General features: G+C 33.0%; 3 protein-coding genes across 5 annotated transcripts in view; 2 read left to right on the top strand and 1 right to left on the bottom strand.

Moving 5' to 3' along the window:
* Window positions 1–3093: 3093 nt before the first annotated feature.
* LOC105334150 (zinc finger and BTB domain-containing protein 49) lies at window positions 3094–5855 on the top strand. Its single transcript, XM_066074789.1, has 2 exons — window positions 3094–3162; window positions 3687–5855. The coding sequence occupies exon 2, from the start codon at window positions 3708–3710 to the stop codon at window positions 4983–4985; it is 1278 nt and encodes a 425-aa protein (XP_065930861.1). The 5' UTR covers window positions 3094–3162; window positions 3687–3707; the 3' UTR covers window positions 4986–5855.
* A 3572-nt stretch (window positions 5856–9427) lies between these two features.
* Window positions 9428–16879, top strand: LOC105334149 (A-kinase anchor protein 17A). Of its 3 annotated transcripts, none has more exons than XM_034443966.2 (7): window positions 9428–9511; window positions 10885–11023; window positions 11594–12237; window positions 13267–13415; window positions 13864–14104; window positions 15721–15918; window positions 16071–16879. In XM_034443966.2, the coding sequence occupies exons 2-7, from the start codon at window positions 10897–10899 to the stop codon at window positions 16482–16484; spliced, it is 1773 nt and encodes a 590-aa protein (XP_034299857.2). In that variant the 5' UTR covers window positions 9428–9511; window positions 10885–10896; the 3' UTR covers window positions 16485–16879. The 3 variants fall into 3 exon arrangements, with proteins under 3 accessions (XP_034299857.2, XP_034299856.2, XP_034299858.2); XM_034443965.2 differs by having other exon boundaries at window positions 9435–9511; window positions 10863–11023; XM_034443967.2 differs by having other exon boundaries at window positions 9435–9511; window positions 10863–11023; window positions 16089–16879.
* Window positions 16880–18915: 2036 nt separating this feature from the next.
* LOC105334153 (arginine--tRNA ligase, cytoplasmic) overlaps window positions 18916–26891 on the bottom strand; it is a 41072-nt gene continuing 33096 nt past the window's right edge. The window contains exons 11-15 of the mRNA XM_034443964.2: window positions 25948–26053; window positions 24790–24903; window positions 22263–22321; window positions 21223–21470; window positions 18916–19153 (exon numbers count right to left, since the gene is read on the bottom strand). Coding sequence (XP_034299855.2) covers window positions 19044–19153; window positions 21223–21470; window positions 22263–22321; window positions 24790–24903; window positions 25948–26053 — 637 coding nt within the window. The 3' untranslated portion in view covers window positions 18916–19043. The remainder of the gene's footprint in view (window positions 19154–21222; window positions 21471–22262; window positions 22322–24789; window positions 24904–25947; window positions 26054–26891) is intronic.

Consider the following 26891-nt stretch of genomic DNA (forward strand, 5'->3'; position numbering starts at 1 on the left):
TGATTTCGGCGGAAAAGCCCGACCCCATGCATTCGGAAAAATATTACTGTTTGACGTTACGCAATTTTTTTAACTGATAGGCCTATAGGATGAATACGATTTTTTTTCAGATTACATGCATGTATCAGCACGAACACCTTTTAATAAACATATATTTTGTATAATTAATTGGAAAGTAATATCAAGTAATACACATTGGCGGATCCAGAGGAGGGTTCCGGGGGTCGGACCCCCCCCCCCTTCTCTGGGACATATGATTGTTTTAAAAAACGTTTAATGCCTATTCAAAGGCAATTTTTCCAATTTATAATAGAAATACTGTAATTATCTCAAAAAATGCTTTTAAAATTGCTTATTTAAAGAATTTCGTACTGCGTCCCATAATTTTGTTCTTATGTGAAAAAACCCTATCGATTTTTTATCGAAATAAAGTACATTGTATTCCCCTTCAGCATCTGGTGTTTACTACACTGAGTAAACATGTGGAAAATTAAAGAAAAAATACATAAAATTCAGCAGTATCACTAAAAATACAGATTTAAAATAACATCTACAATGTATTTTTACTCCTGACAAGCCATCGAGTAAAACGACGTTCAAGTACGAGTACACGCATTCGTTTTACTTTAAAAAGCCGCTTTCAAAGGTATTGTTTAGTTCATTAACTAAATTTATCATAATAAATTTTACTTCGTTTCATACGAAAAATACAAAGAAAATTACATGACCCGCTTATGCGGGTTATGCTATTTTTCTGGAATGCTAGCTACCTACATACCCACATGAAACACAAAAGAAAGCCTTTTTTTGTTTTGTTTCCAAGAATCGGAAATTCTATTACAAAAATGCCATGTAAAGGGTTTATATGTAAACCATTATGAAAATGCCCAACTTTTCAAAACTTTTCTAAATATGATCGCATCTGTACTAGTGCTGGATGATGAAGCGCACCCATCAAGTTCCCTGGGACGACAATTTTAACTGCTTTTACCATTGCACATGTACCATCTATTTAGCAGATAAATTATTTCCATTCTTTTGTCATGTCCTATCATTAAGACCTTCATTTAAGGGTGTTATTTACTCAGGGTTTGAGTTCTCAAATTCCAATTGTTAAAAAGTTCAATGTAATGAGTAAAATTTGTTCTAAACACAAAAAGTATTTATGAAATGAATTATTATTGACAAAACATTCAATAGTTTTACTTAATTATGGAATTATGCTCAAACAAAAATTGACTTTTAGCCAAACAGAGGAAATTCGGACTAAATTTTGCAGATTTTGTTTTCTGCTAAAAGTTTTTTGGCAGTAGTCTAATATTAAAAGTTAGGATTTTATATTTAAGTCTACGTAATTTTGCATATTTTCCGTTGGTTTTACCTCACTTACTTATGGCCCGAATAATAATAATATTGAAAAATGCTTAAAAACGATAAAAGACATCATATCTCAAAATTTTGATCATTGACCTCATATAAATTTTATGCCAACAGAATAAGGTCAATATAGGTAGGTCAATATCATAAATGTTTTTGTATTATCATCATTCAATTTTTTGTAAAATTGAATCAAAAATGGGTAGGGATTTGAAAACTGATAGAGGAAATTCGGACTGAATTATTTTTAAAAAATGATGCTGAAATCTTAATGTTGTGTACTTATTTAGTGCCACTACCATTTGTAAACTGTATCTTATTTTTTAAAGTGTTTAATTATTTGTGATATTTTTATAATTAAGAAAATCTCAATTGTAGTGTAAAATTTTATGGGATTTTTCTTGAATTTTCAATAAATATTCAATGGCCATTAACTCAAAAAGTAGGTCATTGACCTACTTTTCTGAAAGTGAAAAATAACAATACAAGCAAAGGTCTGTAACACACAATAGATGGTTTTTCATTATCATCAGTGGATTTTTTTTTCATTCTGAGTAAACGTCATCCTTAAGAAGGCAATCGATAGAAATCAAAATCGATAAATAGTTCAGAATTTAAAAACATCAAAGACATAAAAAAAATTACCAAAATAAACATTTTTATGATAGTTTCTCGTAAATAGGCTGTTATTTTTTTTGTTTCTTAGTGTTTCTTTTCTATCAAGCATAGACGCACTTTCTCATTGCTGGAGACTTGGGTTTCTTGAGGCTAGATACTATGCAAATCTTCCGTACCTAAACCAAAACGCTCAATAATGCAGTGCACTCTGCTGTTGAAATAGATGTGAAATAGATGGTGATGAGATAAATTTTTATTAAATACAGTTGTATACGCACGGAAAACGTTCAAAAAGTCCTTGTTTATTGACAAATGATAAATTTTGCACATATTGGTATTCATCAAATGGACCCCCCCCCCATTTCCAAATTGCTGGATCCGCCTCTGATACATACTGTTGGATTATATTTTAACGGATATAGAAAACTGTTGTCTATATAATATCGGAGGGGCAACCACGTTAATGCTAAATGTAACAAGTTTAAGCTGCACGGTCGAGTCCAATCCCTACGAGTGCTTCGATCACTTGTGTACAGTGGCGGATTCAAAAGGGCGCACCCCCCCCCCCAAAAAAAAATGTCAAAATAAAATTTAGGAGGCTTACTTTAGTTTTCATTGCGTATCTTTTACATCGTCCCGTTGAACATGATTTTTTAAACTGATTAATTTATTTACAGCCATTCCTAAGAAGTAATAAAAAGAAATGTTTCTTATATTTCTGCAATTTTAAGGCAGATTGTTTTGATGGGATTACTGCATGTATCTACAAACCTTTGAAAATTATAAATAATTTTTACACTTTTTAAGTATAATTACGAGAAGAAATATCACAAAAGTGAATATTTGAAGACTTCATTTTTACCCTACAAAATCTAGCGATTTTGTAGGGTAAAAATTGGCACCCCTTTATAACTTCAAATCCTGTGATCCGCACCCTGGTGTATGTTTAAGATTACATTACACCATTTTAATGCATTTATGAATAAACAGATACATTCTTCTCCATATTTACATCAACATCTACTTATAACATAAATAACAAATAACGTTATTGCATTCACGCGCGGCACATAGCAATAAATAATGATTGCGGTTACGGAAACTTTGGAAGATACGGGCATTTATAGAAATTTTAGGAAGGCTTTCATGGCGAAGTGACAGGCGAAGGTATTGGTGTTTCTTTTCAGTTGAGAGCCTGCCAACAAATGTGGGCATTATCAGAGCGATAAATGATAGTCTCAAGTCCTTGCATTCCAAATTTTTATAACACTCCTTATCGGTTTGTTGTGCAGAAGAATTAATTGTTGGTTCGAGGAAATTCTGACTAAAATTTAAGATCCATAACTTCTGAAAATTTGTCGTGAATAAAGACCTGTTAAATGGATAAGATCTTCAGTATTAACAAACAATATATTGTGTTATGAATTGTGTATATGCAGTTGATCCTCAGTTTCTTTAATTAACGGAAGGTCATCTTATTTCAATATAGTTTCATGTAACATATTACATGTATCTGTTTTATGGCTGCTTATCTTTATATGTTGTATTAATGAATTATACACAAAGGAAACATTTATTGCAGATTATAGATGTTTGTCCCTGTCGCTTTATTTAAAGCAAGTTAATTGTATACATCAGTTTTCAAAATGCAATATTAAAATTTAAAACATTATCAATACAATCTATTGCAGATAAATGCTGGAAGATTGACCATGACCGAGTACAAGAGACAGCCCAAAGAGGATGTGTGTCACTTGCTGCAGTCTGTGATTTTACAGATCTGTGAGGAACATTATCAATCACGCGGGGATGTAGAGGTGGACGCCATCATATGTTTGTCTACCCTGGACTCAGAAAGTCAAGATGTGGTCAAAATACACAAAGTTTTACCCTCTGGCAACAGAAGAAGTAGACCAGAAAGGACATCTCTTGATGCCAAGATTAAACATTCCAGAAAGCTGAAAAATACAAAGCAGCAACACTTCAAAAGAAATTCTTATCTATCTAGATATCCAAGAAAACAGTACAATGCAGTTCACATCACAAATGACCATCGCGAAGATCTTGGAGACACTGAAGCTTGTAGCTCTCAGATAGAATACATAAATGATGATGTTGAAAATAATCTAACACAAAATGTTTGTCATGTAGAAGGAGAAGAGTTGTCGAAAGAAGCTTCAGATGAACATCATGATCTGGATAATTGTATAGACTTTCCAAAGGAGAGAAAAATGTCAACAGATGAAATTGAACAAAATAACTTTATTCCGAATCAAACTGAAGAAGAAAGATTTGCCGTGTCAGATGTGTCCACAATCAAGATAGAACCCAGGGAACTAACAGATGAACAGGAATCCGAGACAAACCTGCCAAATTTTTCAAGTCGTCCAAAAAGAAAACAAAATCCGAAAAGAATTATACGCCTGCATGATTCCCAAAACCATTATCAAAATGATACAGGGAGTTTTGAAAGTGAAACAGAGGAACAATATTCCAATTTGACTCCAAAAGAAGAATTTGTAGAGGAGAAACAGGTGGTTGAAGACAGTGGAGATACTGATGAATTCCAGCTATGGTCAGCACAGATTAAATCCGAATTATACTCTCACAATCCTGAAGAAGATGAAGATTTGTTTGGGGAAACAGAGTCCAATCAGGATAATGTTGACATGGAAACCAGACACTCCTCCCCAGGGCAAGTAGAAACCCCTCCAAGGAAAGTTTTAAAGCTCGAGAATAAAAGGGTGACACAGAGTCTTAGACACAGTGAAAGCAAAGTATTTCAGTGCAGTAAGTGTGGTTCAGGGTTCAGCAGTAAGAAATCTCAGATGAGACATGAGCGGTACAATTGTGGGGACATTCCTCATTTTGAGTGTAACGTGTGTGGGAAATTCTATTCCAGGGCAGACAGTAAAACTAGGCACCTATGGAAAATACATGGTATTAAAATTTCCACCCCAGATAAAAATAATCCTACCGATTTTCCATAGCATTCTTGCAAAGAATTCTTTCAAACTTGATAATTTACAAAGATTAGTATGTATAACTGTAAAAGAAAGACATATCATTTTTTTTAAACACTTGTTAATGTCTTAATAACTTATATGATAAACCTATGGTATTTACAATGTAGAAGTATAGTACAAATACCTGTGGGTTAGAAGTTTGCATGGACTGTGGATATTACATGTAGCTTGGGTGGCTCAGTGCTAGAGCACCTTACTACAATGATGCAAAGGTCCCAGGTTTTATTCTGGGCCAGACACAAATTATCCAGCCTTTTCAATTAGTTGTGTAAATGTACTTACTAAATGTTATTATTTTTCGTTGTTACAATTATGTGTATGTTATTGGTAGCATCACTCGTTTTACCAGTTCAAAAGTGCCAGTATGTATGATTTTGGTAGCTCTCTGACTTTCTCTTTGGAAAAAAAATAATTGATGCTCTGTATTATACATTGTAACATTCAATTTGAAACTATTTTTAAATTCAAGAACAATTAAGAATTGACCCGTGACTATTAATTGGTATCATACAAATGTAGATTGTATAAATGGAATTTTCTTTTGATAGATACTTGAGCACAATAGTAGTATACATTGTATTCTGTCAATTTCTGTGACATTTTACTTAGGAGGAGTTGATTCCAGGTCTTATGGTAACAAGACTCTCGGTAATCATAATATAGTTGGTACTGTTTATATATTTGAGCAAGATATTTTTCCCAGTTTGTGCGTCATATCGATTTTCAGGATTATGAATCAATCATTTAGCTGTCATTGTCTTAATGTAAGAGGTCCTGAAGAGAATATACAATGTAGCGGTACATGTACATGTATATGTAGTATATTTCAATGGTTTACACTTACTGTCTTACTTACAGCAGACCTTGATGACTTGTTCGTTCAGATTCCATGAAACGGGTAGGTAGTGCTCATTCAACAAATACCTTTTTTAGGTCTTAGTATATCTTGTAAACTATTAGTATTAAAAAGATTGTTATTCAATATTCTTTACCTCAGGATATTAGAGACCAATGTTCATCTTCTTGTGATAAATAATGTGTTGATGTTATACTGAAAATTATTTAAATTTAGGGTATGTTTATGCACTTATAATACAGTGTAAGTAATAATTAAAACAAGTTTCTAGCCTGTTATGCAACATTTAGACATTGTTTTGTTGAGCTTTTTTGCTGATGTATATCTTCCTTCAATACAATTTAAAACAAAAAATGTGTACATATTTTGGTTCAAACAATTGCTACAGTTGCTTTAAAATGGTTTAAAATATAAGAATGTTTTGTTTTAAAATATAAGAATGAATTTAATGATTTCTTTATAATATTTTTTCCTGGTCAGGTATGAAAACAGGAATAAGCATGGTTGTGATTTTATAATAGCCCCATTTTTGTTTCTGGGTTTTTTTTTTCAATGTATACATGTACATTAGAATCGGGTCATGAAATGCAAGCTTTTAGGCTACCACTCAAGTACCAGGTAGTAAAGAAATTTGTAACAACCAGTATTAAAGGTGTAAAATTACATGTGATTATATTTGTTCAGTTGTTCATTCACCACTTGTAGATATGAAATATGTGACTAGTTTTAACATCAATCTGAAACTTGAAACTTAGTGTTTTATGAAAATTATATGACTTCATTCCACATGATAATAAATGGCTATCATTTGTTTTCAAGTCTTGTTTTATTTATAAACACACATTCGTGGCACCCCCCTGCTGTGACAATGTCTTTTGCTGTGTCTCTGTCTTCACCTTTATACATGTATTTTTTGTTTGATGATATTAAGAGGGCTTGATAGTCGTGACCATTTGTAGACTGAATTGATCTCCTTTAGAAGAAGAGCTCTATATAAAGATATAGGAAAACACCCAAATTTGAATGGTAGGTCATATGGACTTTTTCTTTACTAAGTAATTGTATATAGCTAAACGAATCGTATCTTAAAATATTAGGTAGATCTGATGGTTAATTTGTTGACCTTCCAGCCTCCTTTAAGGTATATATGGCATATAGTTGTCAACTAGATCAAAATTTTCAAAATATTTCACTTTATTACTTGTCTAGAGACATAGCCTTACTGTAATTTATATCACACCTGTCTACGAGTTTATATTTCAAGTAATTTCAAATTTTACAGCAGTTTATGCCAAATTTTAATTAATATCACCTCTAGAGTTTTCACTGCCTCAGGGCTTTATTACACAAATCGTACTACCAGCATGCAGCACGCGCAGATTGTACAGCAGTAATAGCATCCAATCTGTTTTTATATAATTGCATTAACATCTTCCTGTATTACATGTAATATCCTTATCAGTAATTTATTTTACATCTAACATCTCTTGAAGTTTGCATAATATTGTATGTAATAAATTCTTTTATGTTTATATTTCTAGTATTATACGTAATATTTAACTGTTTTTTTTTTCGTTTAAAAAAATAAACATCAAGGTAAAAACTTCACCGATATGAACTTGGTTGGTCACGTGACCAAATCCGGTAGAGCGTCAAAGGGCTTCTCAAAAGATTTGATCACGTACCAACCATGTTCATATCCCGGTGAACTTTTTAACGTTGTTTATTACTTATATTTCCGTTTAAAAAAAGCAAACCGTTCAGAATTATTACAATAAGCGTGATTAAATGTTACAATAATGCAGGCGATAAACTCGTGCGTCATTAAAAAGTTCACTTAAGTGAATGTTTTCTCTATTCCATTTGTTCATATAAGGAAGCATATCTATTTAGATTTCCTGAAAATGATTATTGCAAATATGAATTATCAAATAATTTTATAATAATGTTTTATTACCAAAAAATTAAAACAAGACAGAAGCGATCCCTAATCTCAAAAATTGATGAAAATCATTTGAAACTGCATGTATGCTTCATAATATTCATTCAAATTGACACAAATTATTTATTGCATTTTAATTCAATTACATATCTTCTCCTGTCTGTAGTTTTTAATACATGTAATATATTTCAAATTTACATGTATAAAGTTCCTGTCTTTAGATATTCTCCCTGACTGTTTTTATAACAACTTTGAGATAGATTCCCATGATTTTCTTATAGAATCAAAGGTACCACTGCGTCTTCCACTCAAACTAGGTTATAATTCAGACAAAAAGGTGATCAATGACAAACCTTTCCGTGATCTATGATCAGATATATGCACATGTAATCAGAGAGTATACATATAGCATCTGATTAATTTCTCTCCTGTTTTAAACAGCTATTAGAATATCACTTGAAATCAGCACCGTATTTTTTACAAAGCAACACGATATCAAAGATTTGAGGTAGTGTTCTACACTTTCCTATTTGAATGTGTTCTCGAGTAAGGGTTTTATGATTGTGCAAGTCAGTGGCGTCGGAAGCAAATTGAAAGGGTGGGGGTGGGGGCCTAGACTAATCATCAGAAATCTTGACAAGAAAAAAAAATACCAAAATCTATCTACTTCAATTTTCAATATTTCAATCTTTTTAAGGTAAATTTAGGAACACTTTTGTTTGCTGCTAGAAAAAGTGAGGGGGCAGAACCCTCCCTGATGCTATGTTCCTAATGGTTAGGTCTAACTTTGCAAAAAAAGGGGGTCTAGGCTTAGCCCCCCCCCCCGGTTCCGACGCCTATGCAAGTTGTGACATATATGTATATACATGTATATGTGTGAATTTCTTTCATTTTCATCTAAATATTTCTTCAAAATAGTTATAAATCTCTTGACTCTTACGTTATAACTAACAGGAAAACCAGTGGAAAAGCTAATTAAATCTACAATTTCATGATACTTTCTCAATTAGATTCAGAAACTTTTAAGGGCATCACCACTAGACCCGTAACATGTCTTTGTCCTAAACCTATATTGCTTAGAGGCCTTGTGAAGACACATAGAAACACGGGCCCATACCCCCTCCCACTTCCTTTTGCAAATTTTATCGACCCTTCTCTCAAATTAATGTCCTACCGTTCACCCCCTCCCCCCCAAACACACACTCACACAAACTTTTTGTCCCGTTTCTAAAAGCTATTTATTTTCTGTCGAAGATTTCTTATATGTACATACCTTTAGACGAAAGAAAATTTGCAAAAAGGAAAATTAAATAAAACTGTAATCAAACAGAGAGTTGAGATTTTCATTCGTTGGAGAGAAGGTCCACGAAATCAACGAAAACTTAGTCACCGCGAATTCTATGTAACAATTTCAAAGTACACTTGGTAGAACGGAAGGGATATATCATTTTACTTTTATTCTGTTGTTTGTTTAAACAAATACTTTTTTACTTTTATATGAATATATTTGGCAAATTAATATTTGTTCTACACCAATGTTGTTATGTTATGTACCGTTTATTCCGTCTTAGTTTTATTCTTCATTCCGACTCTTTTATTATTGCCCTTCATAATTTTCCGATTTGTTTTCTTGCCAAAGCCGAATGGAGGGTAACGGATAGCTTTGAAATAAAGGACTTCCAATGAAAACAGGTACGAAATGCAGAATCATATTTAATTCGTAGTTTTTTAAAGGAAAGTTTACATTTTAAAAGATTACATTCTTTTAACTTAATCATCCTGTTCATTGGAATACTTCGATCAGCAATCTGATTAGGGACGTCATTTGTACGTTCCTGCCTACGACTGGTTACACTTACGAGACATAAACCTGTCCACATTACTATTCCCCGTAATCAGCATGCCTAGATTAAAAGCATTGATCGTTGGAATTTTAGATTTACAATTAAAATATATATGTCTGCCTGAATTACCTTTTATGAAAATCAGTAGGTGAATTAAAAATATATTCTTATATAAATGCTGACAAAAATACAGAATGTATACAATCTTCACATTATTGATGCATATTTCCAATAAATATGAAGGCTGCATCAAATCTTTGTGATAAGATTTTTTGTAAAACAACCCAGGAGATTTGGACGAGGGTAGAAATTCCAACCTAGGCCTAAAAATTTAATGACAGTTATTCTGGGGTTTTTTTCATTCAGCAGTTTTAATTTAACTTTTAACTACTGCATCACAATTAAAATTGAAACATAGATGATTTCACAATACTTTTATAAATGGTGGAACTATTTTAACTTTGAGTACATTGACAATCATAAGATCAGAAGTGAAATAGTGAATTTTCTGAAATTGTGAACCCGGATAGTTTTATAGGCTGTGTGAGATATTAGAGAAACTGGGAGGGCAAATGAAGGACAATGCATTTAAATCTGTCAGCAAAATTTTTTTCTTAAAGAACCTCATGATCAGTGGTTAGCTCTTCACTCACCCAATTTTCCATCGTAAAAAGATGTAGTTTTGACATTGGTATTGAAAGATTAAAGTGATATTCAAGCAACGATGTGTGTATACAAATTAAGAAATGAGCGTTAGCGCATTATGAAAATTTGTTTGCACACACCGTTGCAGTTATGAGACTACATCTTTCAAAAGGTATGGATTTAATACTTAATTTTACATTTTTTAACTTCTTTCTTTGTCTGCAAATGTGAGTTATATCTTAAAATTCTGTTATTATCCTATGGGTACATGTAAGTTCAAATTAATGGAATAGCCACTTTATCAGCCACAAGTTCATTTGTGATGTTGCACTTTAACATGTTCAACGTTTGTGACATCCCAATAAATTAAAATTCATCATTTAATCTTTGAGCTCCTTGTGTGTTATGGTGTGCAGTAGCTTTACACATACTTTACATGGAAAAATATGTAGAACATAAATATTACCATAAAACTTTAAAGAAGCAAAATAAAAGCACCAATATTCTTATTCAAATTATTGATCTATATATACAAAGTTTTCAATGACTTTTACGGTACCATACATCTCTTCCAAGGATCTCTGAGTCATGGCTGGGACCACACTCTGCACAGATACTTCAGAAGCTGTAGAATTGTTCAAAGCACAAGGACTCTACTTAAAACCTATTGCCAAACTTACAGTATGTGTACAACTGCCAAAACTGAAAGAAATGGGTACGTCTCTTTTTCATTGAACTGTACATTTGCTTGTGAATCTAATTATTATTTGAAATTCTGTTTATTCACTTTAGCAGCTACACAAATCAGTGTTCTCATTAAACTATAGTGTAGAATAAAACTTTCTACCCTCTTAAATCTGTGGAGCAGGAAATGAGTATATTTTAATACACTTTCATGTTAGATATTGAAATCTGATTGGTTTAGATGCAGTTTATAATCCATTTTATTACCTACAGCGTTAGCAACACACTTGACAACAGGTATTGTTACATGTACATGCCTGATGGTTTGCCATAGAATTCTCGTCATTTCTAATGTTTTCTTTAATTAAGACAAATTAAAAGATTCAGTATGATAAAATAAATAGTGCCTGTTTGGAAGGGTAACAGTTGAAATTGACACCCCTCCGCTTCATGTCGGTTGACAATGGTTTTATCGGTGGTGTCAAATTCAACTTTTACCCTCCCAAACAGGCACTATTCATATTATGTTGTAGTTTAGAATTTTTTTTGTCAATATTTAAGACTATTATTTGTGAAATTTTGCATCAAAATCTTGTTTCAGGGAAGTCTATCTCAAACTGGGAGGTGATGGAAAAAATTAAACGCATGGCCAAACCTCACTCCTTTGTTTCCCTGAAGATTATCAAAAGCACAATGGAGTTTATGAGATTGGAAGGAGAGGCAGAAACAAAGACGGAAATCAAGGCCATTATTCAGTGTCTGGATGGCAGGACAATAAAACTGAGTGGCTTTCCTGAGGTTCTGAAGGTCAAGGCAGCAGAAGCCAAGGTCAGTCACCCTTCACAGCACGACTGGGACTCGTTCTTCAGAGACGCCAAAAACATGAATGAGATGAAACCAGGAGAGAGACCAGATACCATACATGTTAAGGACCTACCAACTAAGTGGTTCTCTCACAGACAGAAGGACAGACCCAGTGAACAGGTGGTCAAGAGAGTGTTTGAGAATTTTGGGGAGGTGCGGTGCTTAGACATTCCTATGTTGGACCCATACAGGAAAGAAATGACTGCAGTTAAATCCAATGGTCTGCAGACTTTCAGCTTTAACACAGGGATTACTTTTGATTTGTATGTTCAGTATAAAGAATATATAAGTTTTGTTAAAGCTATGGACTCACTGCGAGGAATGAAGTTGTTATATGTAGCAGATGATGAAGAAGAGAAGGCATATACATCTTGCATTAAGGTACACCCTTAATCTATTTCCTGACCACATATCAATTGGCTTGATTCAGGTCGGTCAGTTTTGTTATGAGGGGTATTGGATATTTGTACATGTCAGTATGAGGGGTATTGGATATTTGTACATGTCAGTATGAGGGGTATTGGATATTTGTACATGTCAGTATGAGGGGTATTGGATATTTGTACATGTCAGTATGAGGGGTATTGGATATTTGTACATGTCAGTATGGCCATTACAGGGACCATCGATTGTATTCTCTCTCCAAGTTAGCATGTTTTGATGAAGGAAAACAAAATTTGTGTATTTGATACTGTGGTTTCTTCAATATTCATTGAATAACAATTTTCGTGGATTTCGTTGTTAAGTTGATCCACAAAATTAAATGTTCATTGAAGTGCAAATTCAATTAACATTGTGTATTGATAGGGTCATTGGCAACGAATTTGCGTATCCTTGAAACCACAGCAAGCCATTGCTTTGAGACCCATTTTTCTGTGATACTGTATACAGGGTTATTTTTGCCTTATGTTGTTTTTGCAATTCTACACCTGCAAACAATGTAGCCCCATCTTGAATCCACGCAGACACAGTTTATCTAATTAACACAGCTATATAAAAATATTTTCGATTTAGCCCAGTCTTACTGGTAAATTTGTCTGCTGACAACAAGGGTGAAAGAGGCAAGAATGAAACAAAGGCAGGTATTTCCCTGTATACAGTAATGTGATAAGAGGCGGTATGACTACCAGGTAGTAGTCTAGTACAGGCACCATCAATTGTTTTTCTCAAGTCTTCATGTTTTGATGAAAGAAAGTAAATCATATCAATATGTTTAGATACATACATGGGATGTAATTTGAAAAATGATTTCAAAATAAAATAAAGCAATCTAAAAAAATTTCCCACACTATCAACCAACAGTTTAAACATTAAGAAAGAAGAAGAGGGCAAATAACAATATTTTAAGAGATGGCCTTAGTAAAGTTAACATTTACCATTATACTTAATGAAAATGTTAATATTATGTAGGTGGACTTTGACAAAACAAAGCATTTGTCGGACAGATCCATTAAAAAAAGAAGAATGGAACGAGAAAAATTAGAGCAGCTAGAAAGAGAAAGAGAAGAAAAAGTTCGCAAGGAAAGAGAGGAAGAAGAAAAAAGAATCGAGGAAGAAAAGTAGATGAGTTTATATATAAAACTTGTTTGATAAGAAATAAGATATAGTTCATATGATTTAAGGAGTGAATGAAATATTTATTAGTTTAATACGATATAAAATGGTTTGGGGGAGTTTATGCTTTATAAACTGTGATGCGGTTTATAAAAAAGTGTAAACTGTTCCAAACCATTTTATATCGTATAAAACCAATAAATATTGAATTTATTGCTTATAATTTAATCGTTTGCAATTAATTGAAGATAAAAAAAACAGTCAATAGACCTTTAAAAAGTCATTAAATCATAAAAAATTCAAACATAATGTCAGGCTGATTGATGCTACTCCACCTGGTATAAATTTCAATTAATTATACATTGAAATGATTTGCGTCTATATTGCCAGTATTTTTCCAATTTTGATATTTCAAACAATTTCCAACTGATTAAATGAATTCTGATTGCCTAGGAGGAAAAAAGAAGAAGAGGAGAAGGAGAAAGAGAGAAAACGTGTAGAGAAACTAGAGAAGAGGGAAAAGCGAAGACGTGAGAGGGAAGAGAAGAGGAGACTGAAGGCCCAGGAGAGGAAGAGGTTGGAGGAAGAGAGGCAGTATCAGGCGAAGATTCAAATGGAAGAGAGGCGGTTCTTGGTAGCCCAGAGGAAACTGGAGTCCATCAGACTTCTGGGGGAACTGTTCTCTAGAATAAAGGTGATTGCAGAGTGTTTATTGCATTTTATTGTATGTGTTAGAGAGAGAGACTAATGTAGACAGGTTTTGAAGCTGTGGTATATTTTAGTTCAGAGGACAGCATTAACACCTTTTTGTCTAATGAATTAGTTCATTTTATAGTTCATTATGTTGTTGATACAGGAGTAGCTGCAGAAATGTAGCTCTAAGGAAAAATCCTGGTTCCGGGTTCCCATACTGTACAGTTCTGTACATGCAACATAATTTAATTTAAACATATTTTATTGAGTAATCAAATGGATTAGGCAACAGGCAAAGCCTATATAAACCCTCTCCAAAATACAAAGTCAAGAAGTGGTGTTATAAAATAATCATAGAATATAGTATATAGTATAATTTACCAGTTTACAGATTGATATATTATTGATATTTTTTGTCTACAAGACAAAGGATAATTTGATAATAAATAATAAGCTTGACTTTTGTCATATAATTATAAATTGTAAGTTAATTTGTTGTTTAACATTTACATGAACACATTCATTCCTACATTTATAAACCCATCACCTCATCACCATACATGCAACATTTGCAATTTGCAGCATATAAAACTTTGTACTAATTTTGGACTTATTAAGGTAAGGTTTGTGGTTACAGGGAGATAACTCACACATTTTCATTGTGACGTAACACCAACTACCTTTTATTTCAGTTATGACGTCAAAATTTATATGACGTCATAATTGATTTCAGTTTTTTTTATTTCGAGAGGTTTTTTTAGTTTCAATGAAAAAATTAGAGGACACAAGCATTTTATCAATTTTCACGAAAACGAAATCACCATCATATGGTTTTGAATAGTGTTTTAGAAACATCAGATTACACATATTCTAAGATACGTTTTTCCTGAAATCGGTGGACTTGGAAAGGTTTCAAATAAGATGTTTTCGTTTACATAATAGTAGTTCAAAATTAAGACTTTTGTTGCATTTTATTCTATTTTTAGATAGTTCATCAGAAATCAATAAAAGTGAATCATGATATTAATAGTGATATTATTTTCGAACATTTTAAGCATAAATAACCCCCATAATATTCACGTATAAAATGTACATATTTTCACAAAATTGTTTACATTTCATCAAAATGAAAATTGGAAATCATGAACTTTGACCTTTTGTAGTTATAAAATGGGACGGGCAAAATTCATTTGAATTTCATGAGAAAAAAGACTTTAGTATAGTGAACAAAATGGTATGTAACTTTGGTACAACCTCTAAAAAATGCAAGCTGCAAACCTTACCTTAACCTTTTTTCTAACACATTTTATGTAAATATTCAAAAACAAAATTTCTGATACATTTTACTAAATATGTTATCAATTTACTTTGTTTGGAAATTCTTTTAAACATTCAACAGCCCTGTAAAGTAAAGTAGTGTGGTTTGTAGAAGTCAAAATGGATCTCCACAAAAAGTGGACACACTTTACTTTCTGAGGTCAAAGAGGACCGGTAGTTTAAGAGAAAGTTTACGGCAAGAAATGTGATATAAATATATATTACATGTCTATGTATATATTAATTTGAGAAGTTTGTTGATTTACTTGGTACATGTAGTTCATTTTGTTGTTTTTGCAGGCAGAGAAGTTGTCCAATGATTTGGTTCAGCGAGAGTTGGAGCTTGAAGTGGAAAGGCGGAAACAACTAGAGGAGGAGAAAAGAATCAAGGAGGATATGAAGAAGCGGAAACTTGAGGCAAAGAAGAGGAGGAAGGAGGAGCTCAGACATCATGAAACAGAACTGAGGGAGAAGATCCTCAAAAACTGGAAAGACAAGGTAGTGGGGTGGAACGCCAGCAACTGGACATAACAATGCTCAAGTTGTTTCCCTTTTCCAGTTTGAGATATTTTAATGTTTTGTTTGTAGATTTGAGAAGAATTTCATTTCATGTTTTGATACATGTTTGACTAAAATCTAATATTGTGTAGTTTTGTGTACATACACAGGAGGAAAAGAAAGAAGAAGAGATGAGAGAGAGATTGAGGAAAAGATTACAAGGAAAGAAGATTCTAAAGAGTGCTGCAGTGAAGCCAAACTTTACAAAAGTGACAGCAAGTTCAGAGGTCAGGCCCGCCCCCTCCCCTCCTGACTGGCGGCAGCGTGGGGAGGAGTGGATCAGAGAGGAGTATCAAAACAAAGTCCTGCCCAAGGACAGAAGACTGAAAAAACAGGCAGGGCACAGACTTCATAAAGGTATGCCTTATAATCCACACATGGAATGGAAAAAGAGGTTAAAACGAAAAGAGTCAGAAATGAGAAGGTGGAAAGAATGGATGGAGTGGAAGAAGCAGTTTTTGTATTGGAAACACAAATTCTCCATCCCTGTTCCTTATGTGGACTGATTGCATTATTAATTACAAGCATAATAATGTTCATTTTTACAGTGTTTAAAAAACACAAGCATCAACATTTCCTTTTTTTTAATATGTTGATTTTACATCTTTTTTTTACTTTTACTGTTTAAAACATTTGTTTTTCATGTGATATCGAAGGAAATTCATTTCTTTATGATTTTAAACTTTAATTACGGAGAAAAGTAGCAGATATTTCAAGGTAGAATATGTTTGAATTGAGTTATTTTTCTTTGTTCATGACAAGATTTTTCATACTGAACCAAGATCTGTTCATATTTTTTACTGAATGAAGAAATCAGTTGTTTATAAATATTTGTCAACAAAAATTCAAAACATGGAACTGACACAAGAAATCTTACAAATAAAAAATGTTGAAATTATAATGGTTTTGTTATTTTGATGTATGGTCCAAAGGTCTACATGTTGTCCTAGATTCAGCATTTTTATTAGCTCTACTGAACCAAAAGTTGTCTATCTTCTGTCTGTGAACTTTCATGTTTTTTACTTCTTTTCTACAAGCTAAATTTAACCAAACTGGGACCAATGAATTTTTATGGGAAGGGGATTCTAAATTGTAAATATATAAAGGTTGAAACCATTTTCAAGAATGAGATTATCACAAAACAGTGAAAATAAGGTGTTTATTAGAAAATTCTCTCAAAAACCACAGATATACCAAAACTTTTTATTTTTAGAGAAGATTCTAAATATTCAGAATATGGAATATGTTTAAAATCTTCTCAAGAACTACAATGCTACAATTTGTGAGATTTCTGTGCAAGCATCCTCAGATAGTGTTTATTATAAATTGTTAAAACTGTGACCCAAGGCCAATACTCAGGCCCGAAGAGGGGATGTTACTTTTCTACTGGGTCTGATTAAGAACATACATTGACAAAATTTGAGATTTTCCAGGGGTATCCAAGGGATAGTATTGTTTTCCAGCTTTAAAGAGTCATTTTCAGCTTTTATATAAAGTGCATTAGATCACCATGAGGTTGCATTCTTCACTCTTTCTGCTTTTAAATGAATGTTTAAGGAGACAACCCATTGCAAAATCATAGTACAGTCAAACTGGGCCTGTTTAAAAACTTGGAGATATCCGAGTACTCAAGATATCGGGGATAAATACTTTAAAAATCAAAGTACTGAAAGCCGGGCTCTTTTGATGTGTCATTATGCATATTGTGTAGTAAAAACTGGCAATCTCTCTCTCGTGCTTTTAATGTCGGAAACGCCAGAGAGCAACTAAATTGTTTTGTCAGTGGCTATAAATAAAATTATGTCTGTATAGTAGAAAAAAATCAACAGTTTCATTGAAATTTGAAACAAGCGTTATAAAATCAACCCCTTCCCCTCATTACTTCTATGTGCAGCTAAACACCAATGCTTCGAAAAGTAGTTCATGGAAATTCATGCGCATTGTATATGTGCCCAAAACGCATAGTCTTGTTTAAAAAACACGTAATTAATAAAAAAGAAAAAAATTCAACGCTAAATTTATTCGTAAACAAATAAAAAACCAATAGATTTGACAAAACATGGCTCTCCGTGTAACTATTTGGCATAGCGGAAGCTTTTACTCTGACGCTGCTCGGTTTTTTGTTTACCGGTACTTTTGAAGTTGTGCTATTTATAGTATCATTGGCGATTTGTCTGCCTACAGCCAGGACTCTGCTTTCAGCAGAGCCCGGCTAATAAGTGGTTGTGACTTACAAAGTACTATTGTGACTGGTGGATGACCTTTAAATTATTGTATTTCAAGTCATTTTCACCATACCAATTTAAAGTTGGTTGTTCTCAAAATGTATGGGATTTTTTATGAAATCAAAATATTGTATTACATGTAAATACCATACCTGCAATTTTTATTACTGATTAAATACTGATGATACATTACTATGGTCAAAGATTGCAATGCTTAACAGCAAGATATATCATATTACATTTACTGCAATAACACAAGATCTTTAGGTCTGACCTCTGCCGTATCACTTAACTGTTCACATTGTTTGCTGAAGTACTATATTTCATGTAATAATGACAACAAAGTGCACTCCATTCCCACTCAATGGCTGATAGGAATGGTATCAAATGGAAAATAAATAGGAGGTATTATGGAAGCCTATAGGTGCACCTCACAAATCACTACAGTGTTTCCAGAACCTGTTCCCTGGAATGGTGTAATCCATCCTGAGGGGCCTTGCTACCTATCCATCACCAGCCCCCTGTTTTGTTTCAGTACACAAAACCACATTACTATGACATTCACTCAACATGATGAAGTACATTTTCATGGATTAATCCTTGTAAAAAACATTACTTGACAAACTATGTTACGTAAATCTCATAAAAAAAAAATCCTCGCTAACTGCCAGAACCTTAACAAAAAAAAAATTCATGATGAAAGAATATAATGTAAATTTGTGATAAATACAATTTATTGCATTCACATTTTCTGTTTACTAAAGTTGTACAATTGGATTTAAGGTCTTCCAATTTCGCTGTATTGAATGGCTTTGATATGGATTTTGTGTGTCAATTCTATCACATTTTCTCCAGAGGATTTATTCCCAGAACATGGAATCCTGTAGCAATAACATTAGCTGTAGCTTCACACAACAAAAGGCGGCTCATATTGACTTTCACTATTGCTCCTGGAATAATAAAAAGATATGAATTAAAGCAATGGGTAATGATATATCCCTCCAGGAAAAAGACCCTACAATTAAAATCCTTTAGGCAGTACCAGGATATGACAGTAGTATCACCGCTGTCGGCTGATTCTACCTACAGATCCAGTTTTCAATTACCAGGTACATATTACCTAATATTTTCTGTTTGGCTGTTGTCTAGTCTATGAGAGAGAAAGTATCTACTAAATACAGAATGCAATAAGGAGTACTGAATGCTAAAGGGTTTATGTACCCGCAGGCAAAGATCGAAGATAAGAAAACTATAATGGGGTATACAGTACTTCCCCCTTGATGAATCATATTCTCTCAGCTTCAAGAAGAGTAATCATTAGATCAACTGTCTATTGGCTTTCCCTCCTAATATTTTTTACCTTCTACTTGGTATCACCAGCAACATGAAGACAATGTGATATTAATTGAAATATGCAGTTTTTACTGAAAACATCATAAAAACAACACATTAAACAATCATTAGCACTTGACCATTCACTTTTCTTGAAGCAATTTATAGCTTTTGGTTTATTTTTGATTTTATCTTTGGATAGAGACTGATTGTAAACAAGTATGATAAACGAGATAATAATTCAGCACATCAAATGCATACAGGAGCCGTGACAAAATCAGCTTCATTTTTAATGGGATAATGTGCAATATTTGATAGAGGAAAAATTGTATTTATAAATCATTAAATCAAATTCCCACTGATTGTGCTTGAGAGCCTGACAAACAAGAGCCAATGTCATGGTAATGAATTACAGCACTTGACCTTCAGCTCCTCTCTTGCTTTGTGTCTCTTGTTTTGCATTCTGATGTCACCACCTCAATTTCCATGAAAATGTTTTGCAAACACTCCTAATCTGTGATCAAACATGCATCTCTGTCAGTTTCAAAGCGCGCCATCAATCTAAGCTCCCCTGCTAATCCTTATCAGCCGCCAGCAATGCCATCCGGAGAGTTCCTGTCAAATTCTGAATAGCCAATGGCCGAACACAATGCCATAGCAATGCAAGAGACTGTCAGAAATTCTGAGTCAGCAAATGTCTCCACAGAAATGCTTAATACTTTGACATACTCATCAACTGACATAAATGGAGTTCCAGAAAGTCATTTGTTCATAGTCTGATTACATTTCTTATATTTCTTCGCATGCTTTAACCATTAAAACCCTTCTTAGCAAGAAAAATCCCATCTGTCCCTGCTCCACTTGAATTTCAATTCCCGAAAACTCAATCACATTCTGTTTCTAAAACTAAAGCAGGAGCCAACTTCATTCATCAGTTCGATACCAAAGAAGAAATGTAATTGATTTACTACATTAAATGGCAGCCTATTCCAGTAGAGATTACAGGTCTAATCCCTATGTATCCCCCTAGGTCTTGTCTTTAGTGGTATATACTATGTGAAGCTCTTTCCTGTGTTTCAAAATTTGCAAAAATGGAACAAATTTTTTATTTCATTCTAAATTTTGGCAAGTTATTTTTTGTGAATTTAAAATTATTTTATAGCATATAAAAACCACTATATTTTCTCTGTTTTTCAATATTGCCAAAAATAGATGATCATAATGAAAAAAAAAAATCCCCATTCAGCAAACTTAGAAACTAAGACATGTACTAAACAAGGAGACTGGTATATGTGGCAACGCACTTTGAAATTTTTTTTCAAAGTGCGTTAAATTATTTTGGACATAATTAACTCATTTTGAAAATTTTTCAAAGTATGTTAAGTTTTGGTTCAAATCAAGCACTTTGAAATATTTTTTCAAAGTGTGTGTTATGAGTGTAGACCAACTTTTTTTTATATCTTAATTGACACTTAACGCACTTTGAGAAAATAAATTTTGAATTTTTTTTAAACATTTAGATGTATAGTTGTCTTTATTTATGAAATATTAATAGATATTTCGTTTTTGATGAAGCGATACGGTGATCCATTCTTTCAGCATGTATATGTAGTGATATTTATACATATTTAAAACATTACAAATTAAAAGGTGCAATTTACTGATATTCTTTTTAAAAACTAGCTACCTGTTGTTTTGTCTTTCTCTATGCAGTAACAACTGTCATAGAATTCAGTGAAAGTGTTAGATAGTTCATAGAGGTATTCACAGAGCGTGTGCAGTAGCAGGTCGTCAAGGCAACGGAGAATGACCTCTGGTAACCTTAGGATGCACTTAGCGAGCTTCCACTCCTTGGGATGACCTAGATCTATCCTTGTTGTCCGTGCAGCTTGTTTCAAGTCTTCTTGAGAAATGTTTGAATTCCTTGCTATTGATCTGCAAGCAAAAATGGAGAACATTTTGAGGGATACAGAACTTTTCATACAAAGCATGAATAAACTTGGGGTATTAATGAAAACTCATTAATACCAATATTTTCTTTATACTTAAGCCACACTGATAAATCTCATCAACTCTAGTATTTTAATTATCCCTTTTGACATGTCAAGCTACTGATATTGATTTGAAAATACATGTATACATAGAATGTGCATCAGCCATCTCGAAAAAAAACCCCCTAAAAACATGCAATCTTAAAATTGCATTTGACATCTGTTTGCTTGCATGCTAGGATAGTAATATTGATAGAAAATTAAATGAAAACTATACATGTAGCATCAAAAGAATCTTCATCTTTGTAATATTTTTATCTAAAATTTATCCACAGCACATTTGTGAGTGTATACAAACTGTCCATTAAGACAAATTTAAGCCTCAGTTCAATTCTATTCATTCATTTCCAACTGGTTTCCCTTTAAGTAATTCAAACTTTATGCCTTTTCTGTACTTGTTAATCATTTTAATCAAACCAAAGCTAAAATTCCCCCATAACTATAGTTTAAAAAATTACATTTGGGAAATGCTTGGTGAAAATAATTACAGGTGCAATACAATTTATTTTTTAAAAAATGCATGTTATAAGATTATGTCATATTTAAAAGGAATATAATTTCTTTTTAGCCTTTTTATCAATTCCCCCTCTCTTTCATAGATTCTGGTGTTAAGCATTACCCATTTACCCATTCCCTTATTTTTTCATCATGCAGCCCTTCGGATACTACTAATTACCTGATCCTTGTCAGAGCGTAGAGTAAGTAGGCAGCTGTGTTACCTCGATCATCCAGCATCTGAAAATTAATCATCTCCTATATTTATTTGCAAATAGATTATCTAGTATTTAGCACTGTAATTCCATAACATAATAAGAATATTGAAAGCTGTGTCTCTTATATCACAGAATTAATGTCAACAGGCCTCAGTATTAGTAAGCTCAAATAAAATTAGTTTTCAGGCTACCATTCACAACACACACACAACAAGAATTGTCCATCTGCTGCCACAAACAGAAGCAGCTCTGTTCAATAAAATTATTTCCAGTATTCGGCTGTCAAATGTACACACCTTCTGGTGATTTGTGTTGCAAAAAACCTTGTGTCCATCAATTAGTAAATCCATTATAAAATTATACGTGTTACCTTGAAGCCACAATGAACACCACATAATTATTTTTTAATCCAATACAAAACAAAATTCACACTGGTGAGAGCTATAAGCTACTATCATACCTGTTAGAACATGAATTATATACACCAGTTGATACACATGATTAGATTTTGACTAAAATCATTATTTAAAAAAAAAAACAACATAAAAAGGACCAATAGCAACGCAAAGCAATTCTATTCAAGCTGTCTATTGGCATCTGATAGGGACAGTCGATCAACAAAACTTCCAACCATCAGTCTTATCAACATCAAAATGATTTTTTTTTCTTTAAAGAGATAAGAACTAGATACGGTTTCAGTCATATTTTGCCCTGTTTTAGAGTGATTTTTAAAAGTATCAACAAATATGAAAATGAAACATTTATTTACACAAAAATACCCATAAACTAAGAATCTATAAATAGTTACCTGCTTAAACTTTCACAAGGGTAATTGTGACGTCACAAACAGTGCATTTTCCCGTAATTTTCATAAAACTGAGCAGAAGACACCAATTCGTATGGGTTTTTTTTTAACAGAAAACTATGTCCGCAGCCATCGCCCACGATGAAACTCACATTATAACTTTATCATGTTTAAACACATAAAATATATTAATTTTGTTGTGGGCGACGTCTGCGGACACATTTTCCTCTTCAGAAAACTATGAGAAAATGTGTCATTTTTCACCATTTTTGACTAAATCTTAGAAATGTGCCAAATTGTTGAAGTCATAATTATTTTATGAAACAAGATAAAAATGTATATTTTAGCATTTCATATACACAACCTGTTCAAGATATTATATGTGTATTTTCAGGAGATTTAAACAACTTTTCAATTTTAGGGCAAATATTTTAAAGAAACTGTACCTTCTTCTTTCTAAAGAGTGAAAGAGATGTTTCATTGTTTAATAATAAGTTTTTGCTGTGCCATCTCGGTTACCTTTGTTCTGTTTGGAACATGTGCCCTTCAGGGAGGGGACATGTGCCCTTCAGGGAAGGCTTGCAATGTACATTACCAACTTAAAGACTTCAAGCCAATCTGTTTATTCTAGGACTATTGTCAAAGTAGCATTATATTAAGGAAATATGAGATGTTTTTAGATTGTACCAGGGTAGATAAATTTCCCTGAAAATTTTTTCATTAATTATTTGCATTTAGACGTGTTTATGCCAAAAAATTCAGCGTATGTTACCAGACTACTTTTGCAGTTAGAATATTCTTGGATTTTCTTTATTACAGTTTGCAAAATGCAACTGAATTCAAATAAAATAAAGTCATCATAGATATTTTCCATAGAAAAGTACCGGAATTACGTAATGGAAACTGACATTTTGTGAAGTTAGAAAAAAATAGGGATAATAATGGAAGATAAGTTCTGTCTGAACTTGAAAGAACTGTTTTAAACATACTGATAAAATCCATACAAGAGCACCTGTATTTCGATAAAGGATATTCAGAGACTATTTAAGTCATAATTTCTTCAATTTGTCAGATTTAGACTTCAGATACTCCCTGTGCTGAAAGTTATGATGAGGAATTTTACAAAAAATGATTTAATTTGTCCCTCCAGGTTATGTATCATTTTTCACTGGATCAAAGTTGGCAGTTACAAATTTGACTGAAGGGAACAGAGAAAATGGCAGAGAAGATCGACAATTAGTGTGATTGCTGAGTGCACCGGGGGAATATAAAAATCAATGCCTGCGTGAAAACCAGTATTCTAACTAGTCACAATTGCTAAAATGAAAACAGAGTACATCAACAAAACTGTTCACTCAAGAACTGAAAATACAAAATCCGATCTCAGCTTAGTTGCTTTTAATTATGGGGATGCCCTTTACAGAAGACAGTGGTATAAATCTCTCAAGCCTTGTGGAATGATATTTCTAAGCTTTTCAATAATTTAAGCATGTTTCATTAGTATTTAAAGTAAATTTAAACACTTGGTAGCTTGTACAAAAAAAAGCACATTTATGAATTGGCCTTTTTGCAAAATGCAGCACTGCATGGTGTCAATAAGAAAACGATCTAGACGTTACTTCTACACATGAATTACCATACAAATACTATTGATTGGCCATTGTTTACTGGAGACTTCCTTGTACCTTATCAAATGAGAAGACGTAATCGTGGTTTCTGTTGTGAGATAAGTCAGCATATTTGATGCACCCGTAGGCCACCGCTCTCTTCACTGCTTCCAACTCTTCTTTTGTCAGTTCCTAGGAAAGAAGAAATAACTGAACCTAATGTATTGCCTTGCAACAAATCATAGATGTCTTTTGTACTTGCATTCCCGTCTTAGACCGCATTATAGTACATAATTCTGTTTGGTTCTGACATTGCCGTACATTAACGAGTCCTGCAGAAATCAATCAGTTATGCTAACGGGACCTCATTACGACTCCAAATGATCGGGCTACTATGCATTGTCAGGCACTTTATTTGTCTGCTATGATCATCATTATTTTCTTTACAAAACTATCCCTATGTCATTTCATCTTAATGAGCGTGGTTTATTCACCTCAAGTCCTGTAAGCAATCACCCCTGCATGACCAAAAATGATTTGGGAAAAACTCAGTGGATATTTTTGCCTTTAACCTCTTACTTAAGTACTTGACAAATAAGCTCAATTACTCTTATGAACTGTGACAGCAACTTAAAATACATTGAGTTTAGTAAACAACAACAAGTGTCAATAAGAAACAACTGATTATCATCACAAAGATGTAAACCGTTTGCTTCACCAGTCTCCTGATCTACCATATCATACAAATAAATCTCTGCTCTGTATTCCATTTTCAGCTATAATTAGATTAATATGTATTTTGAACATACTATATAGTAAACGAGGCTTTCAATAACACCTGCTAATTGCACTGTATATAAATCAGTTCATTCAATGTAAATTTTGATGGCAGAAAATAATTTCAATTAAAGCAGAATAACAATAGGAAACTATTTATTTGAAATATCATGTTACAAAAGACTTCACTATTCTCTCTGAAATGCATTACATGTGTTATCAAGTTTTTGAGCAACCATTAAGACTTTCAGTCACTATGACCAACTACCGTACAACCTTTTTTTGTTTCTTTACATTTCTTTACTTACTCATCCTACTTTTCCCTACTTACAGCTACATGTTTGAATTGACACTTGTTCTTGATATGACATCTTGGCCTTGAATTTTATTGAGGTCAAAAATTTACAGTTGACCTTGCACATTCAGTCATATGTTTGACTCGTGGCCTTGACCCCTCACCTTGTCTCTGCCTTTTTCCACCAGTTTCTGCTCTGCCCTGCTTATTCCTTCATCCAACAGGTCTACAAGACGTACTGTATCCCCAGATCGAGTTTTGAACTTTTTTCTGCAAACATAATACATGTACTGATATGTTAAAATTGTAATACCAATAACATTTTTTTCAAATTGTTTTTTTCCTTGCAGGAGTCAGTGAACTTTTATAAAGAAATAAACAGAAGTGTTAAAATGTTCACTTATGAAATAAACAGCAAGCTAAAAAGTTCATCGGGATATGAACTTGGTTGGTCAGGTGATCAAATCATTCATGTGAAGCCTGAAGGGCTTCTCAGAAGATGAAATCACATATCAACCAAGTTCATATCCCGGTGAATTTCTAAACTTGCTGTTAATTACTAAATGTTTACATCTGAGAAAGGCAAATCATTTGGAATCCTTTATATAGTACTGTTTATACGTTTACAATAATGCAACCATCAAAACGATAAGCAAGAGCGATAATCATTGTGAAATCATGAAAAAGTTCACACAGAATTGAAAGTTTTAGTTATTCATAAGGTTCATATAAGGAAGCATATTTGTAAATGTAAATACAAAATGTACTAAGATATAAATTTGGTTGGTCACATGATCAAATCCTGTGAAGCTCAAAGGGCTTTTTAGAAGATTTGATCTCGGTGAACCTTTTATCACTGTTGATCACTTGTACATGTATTTTTGGGGGGAAAGTCAAATTGTGCAGAAATATGAACAAAACCATGTTTTTTGCTTGTAACCATAAAATCATGAGCGCATTCAGTGATGCATGTGATATCAAAAATATGATCTTTTGACCCATTAAAAAGTAATAAAAAAGAAAGAAAGAAATAATCGTTTTTGCTCCTCTGTATGTTCATTTAAGGAAAATATACTGGTACTTGCAAATGAAAATAATACGCAGTATA

This window comes from Magallana gigas, chromosome 2 (genome assembly GCF_963853765.1).
Source record: "Magallana gigas chromosome 2, xbMagGiga1.1, whole genome shotgun sequence".
NCBI lineage: Eukaryota > Metazoa > Mollusca > Bivalvia > Ostreida > Ostreidae > Magallana > Magallana gigas.

Bases quoted from the DNA above. Each gene is read 5' to 3' on its own strand.
- LOC105334149 (XM_034443966.2), top strand. From the start codon at position 10,897: ATGGCTGGGACCACACTCTGCACAGATACTTCAGAAGCTGTAGAATTG. The intron at 13,416-13,863 runs GTAGATGAGTTT...CTGATTGCCTAG, and splicing joins AAAAGAATCGAGGAAGAAAA to GAGGAAAAAAGAAGAAGAGG. The intron at 15,919-16,070 runs GTAGTGGGGTGG...AATATTGTGTAG, and splicing joins TCAAAAACTGGAAAGACAAG to TTTTGTGTACATACACAGGA.
- LOC105334150 (XM_066074789.1), top strand. From the start codon at position 3,708: ATGACCGAGTACAAGAGACAGCCCAAAGAGGATGTGTGTCACTTGCTG.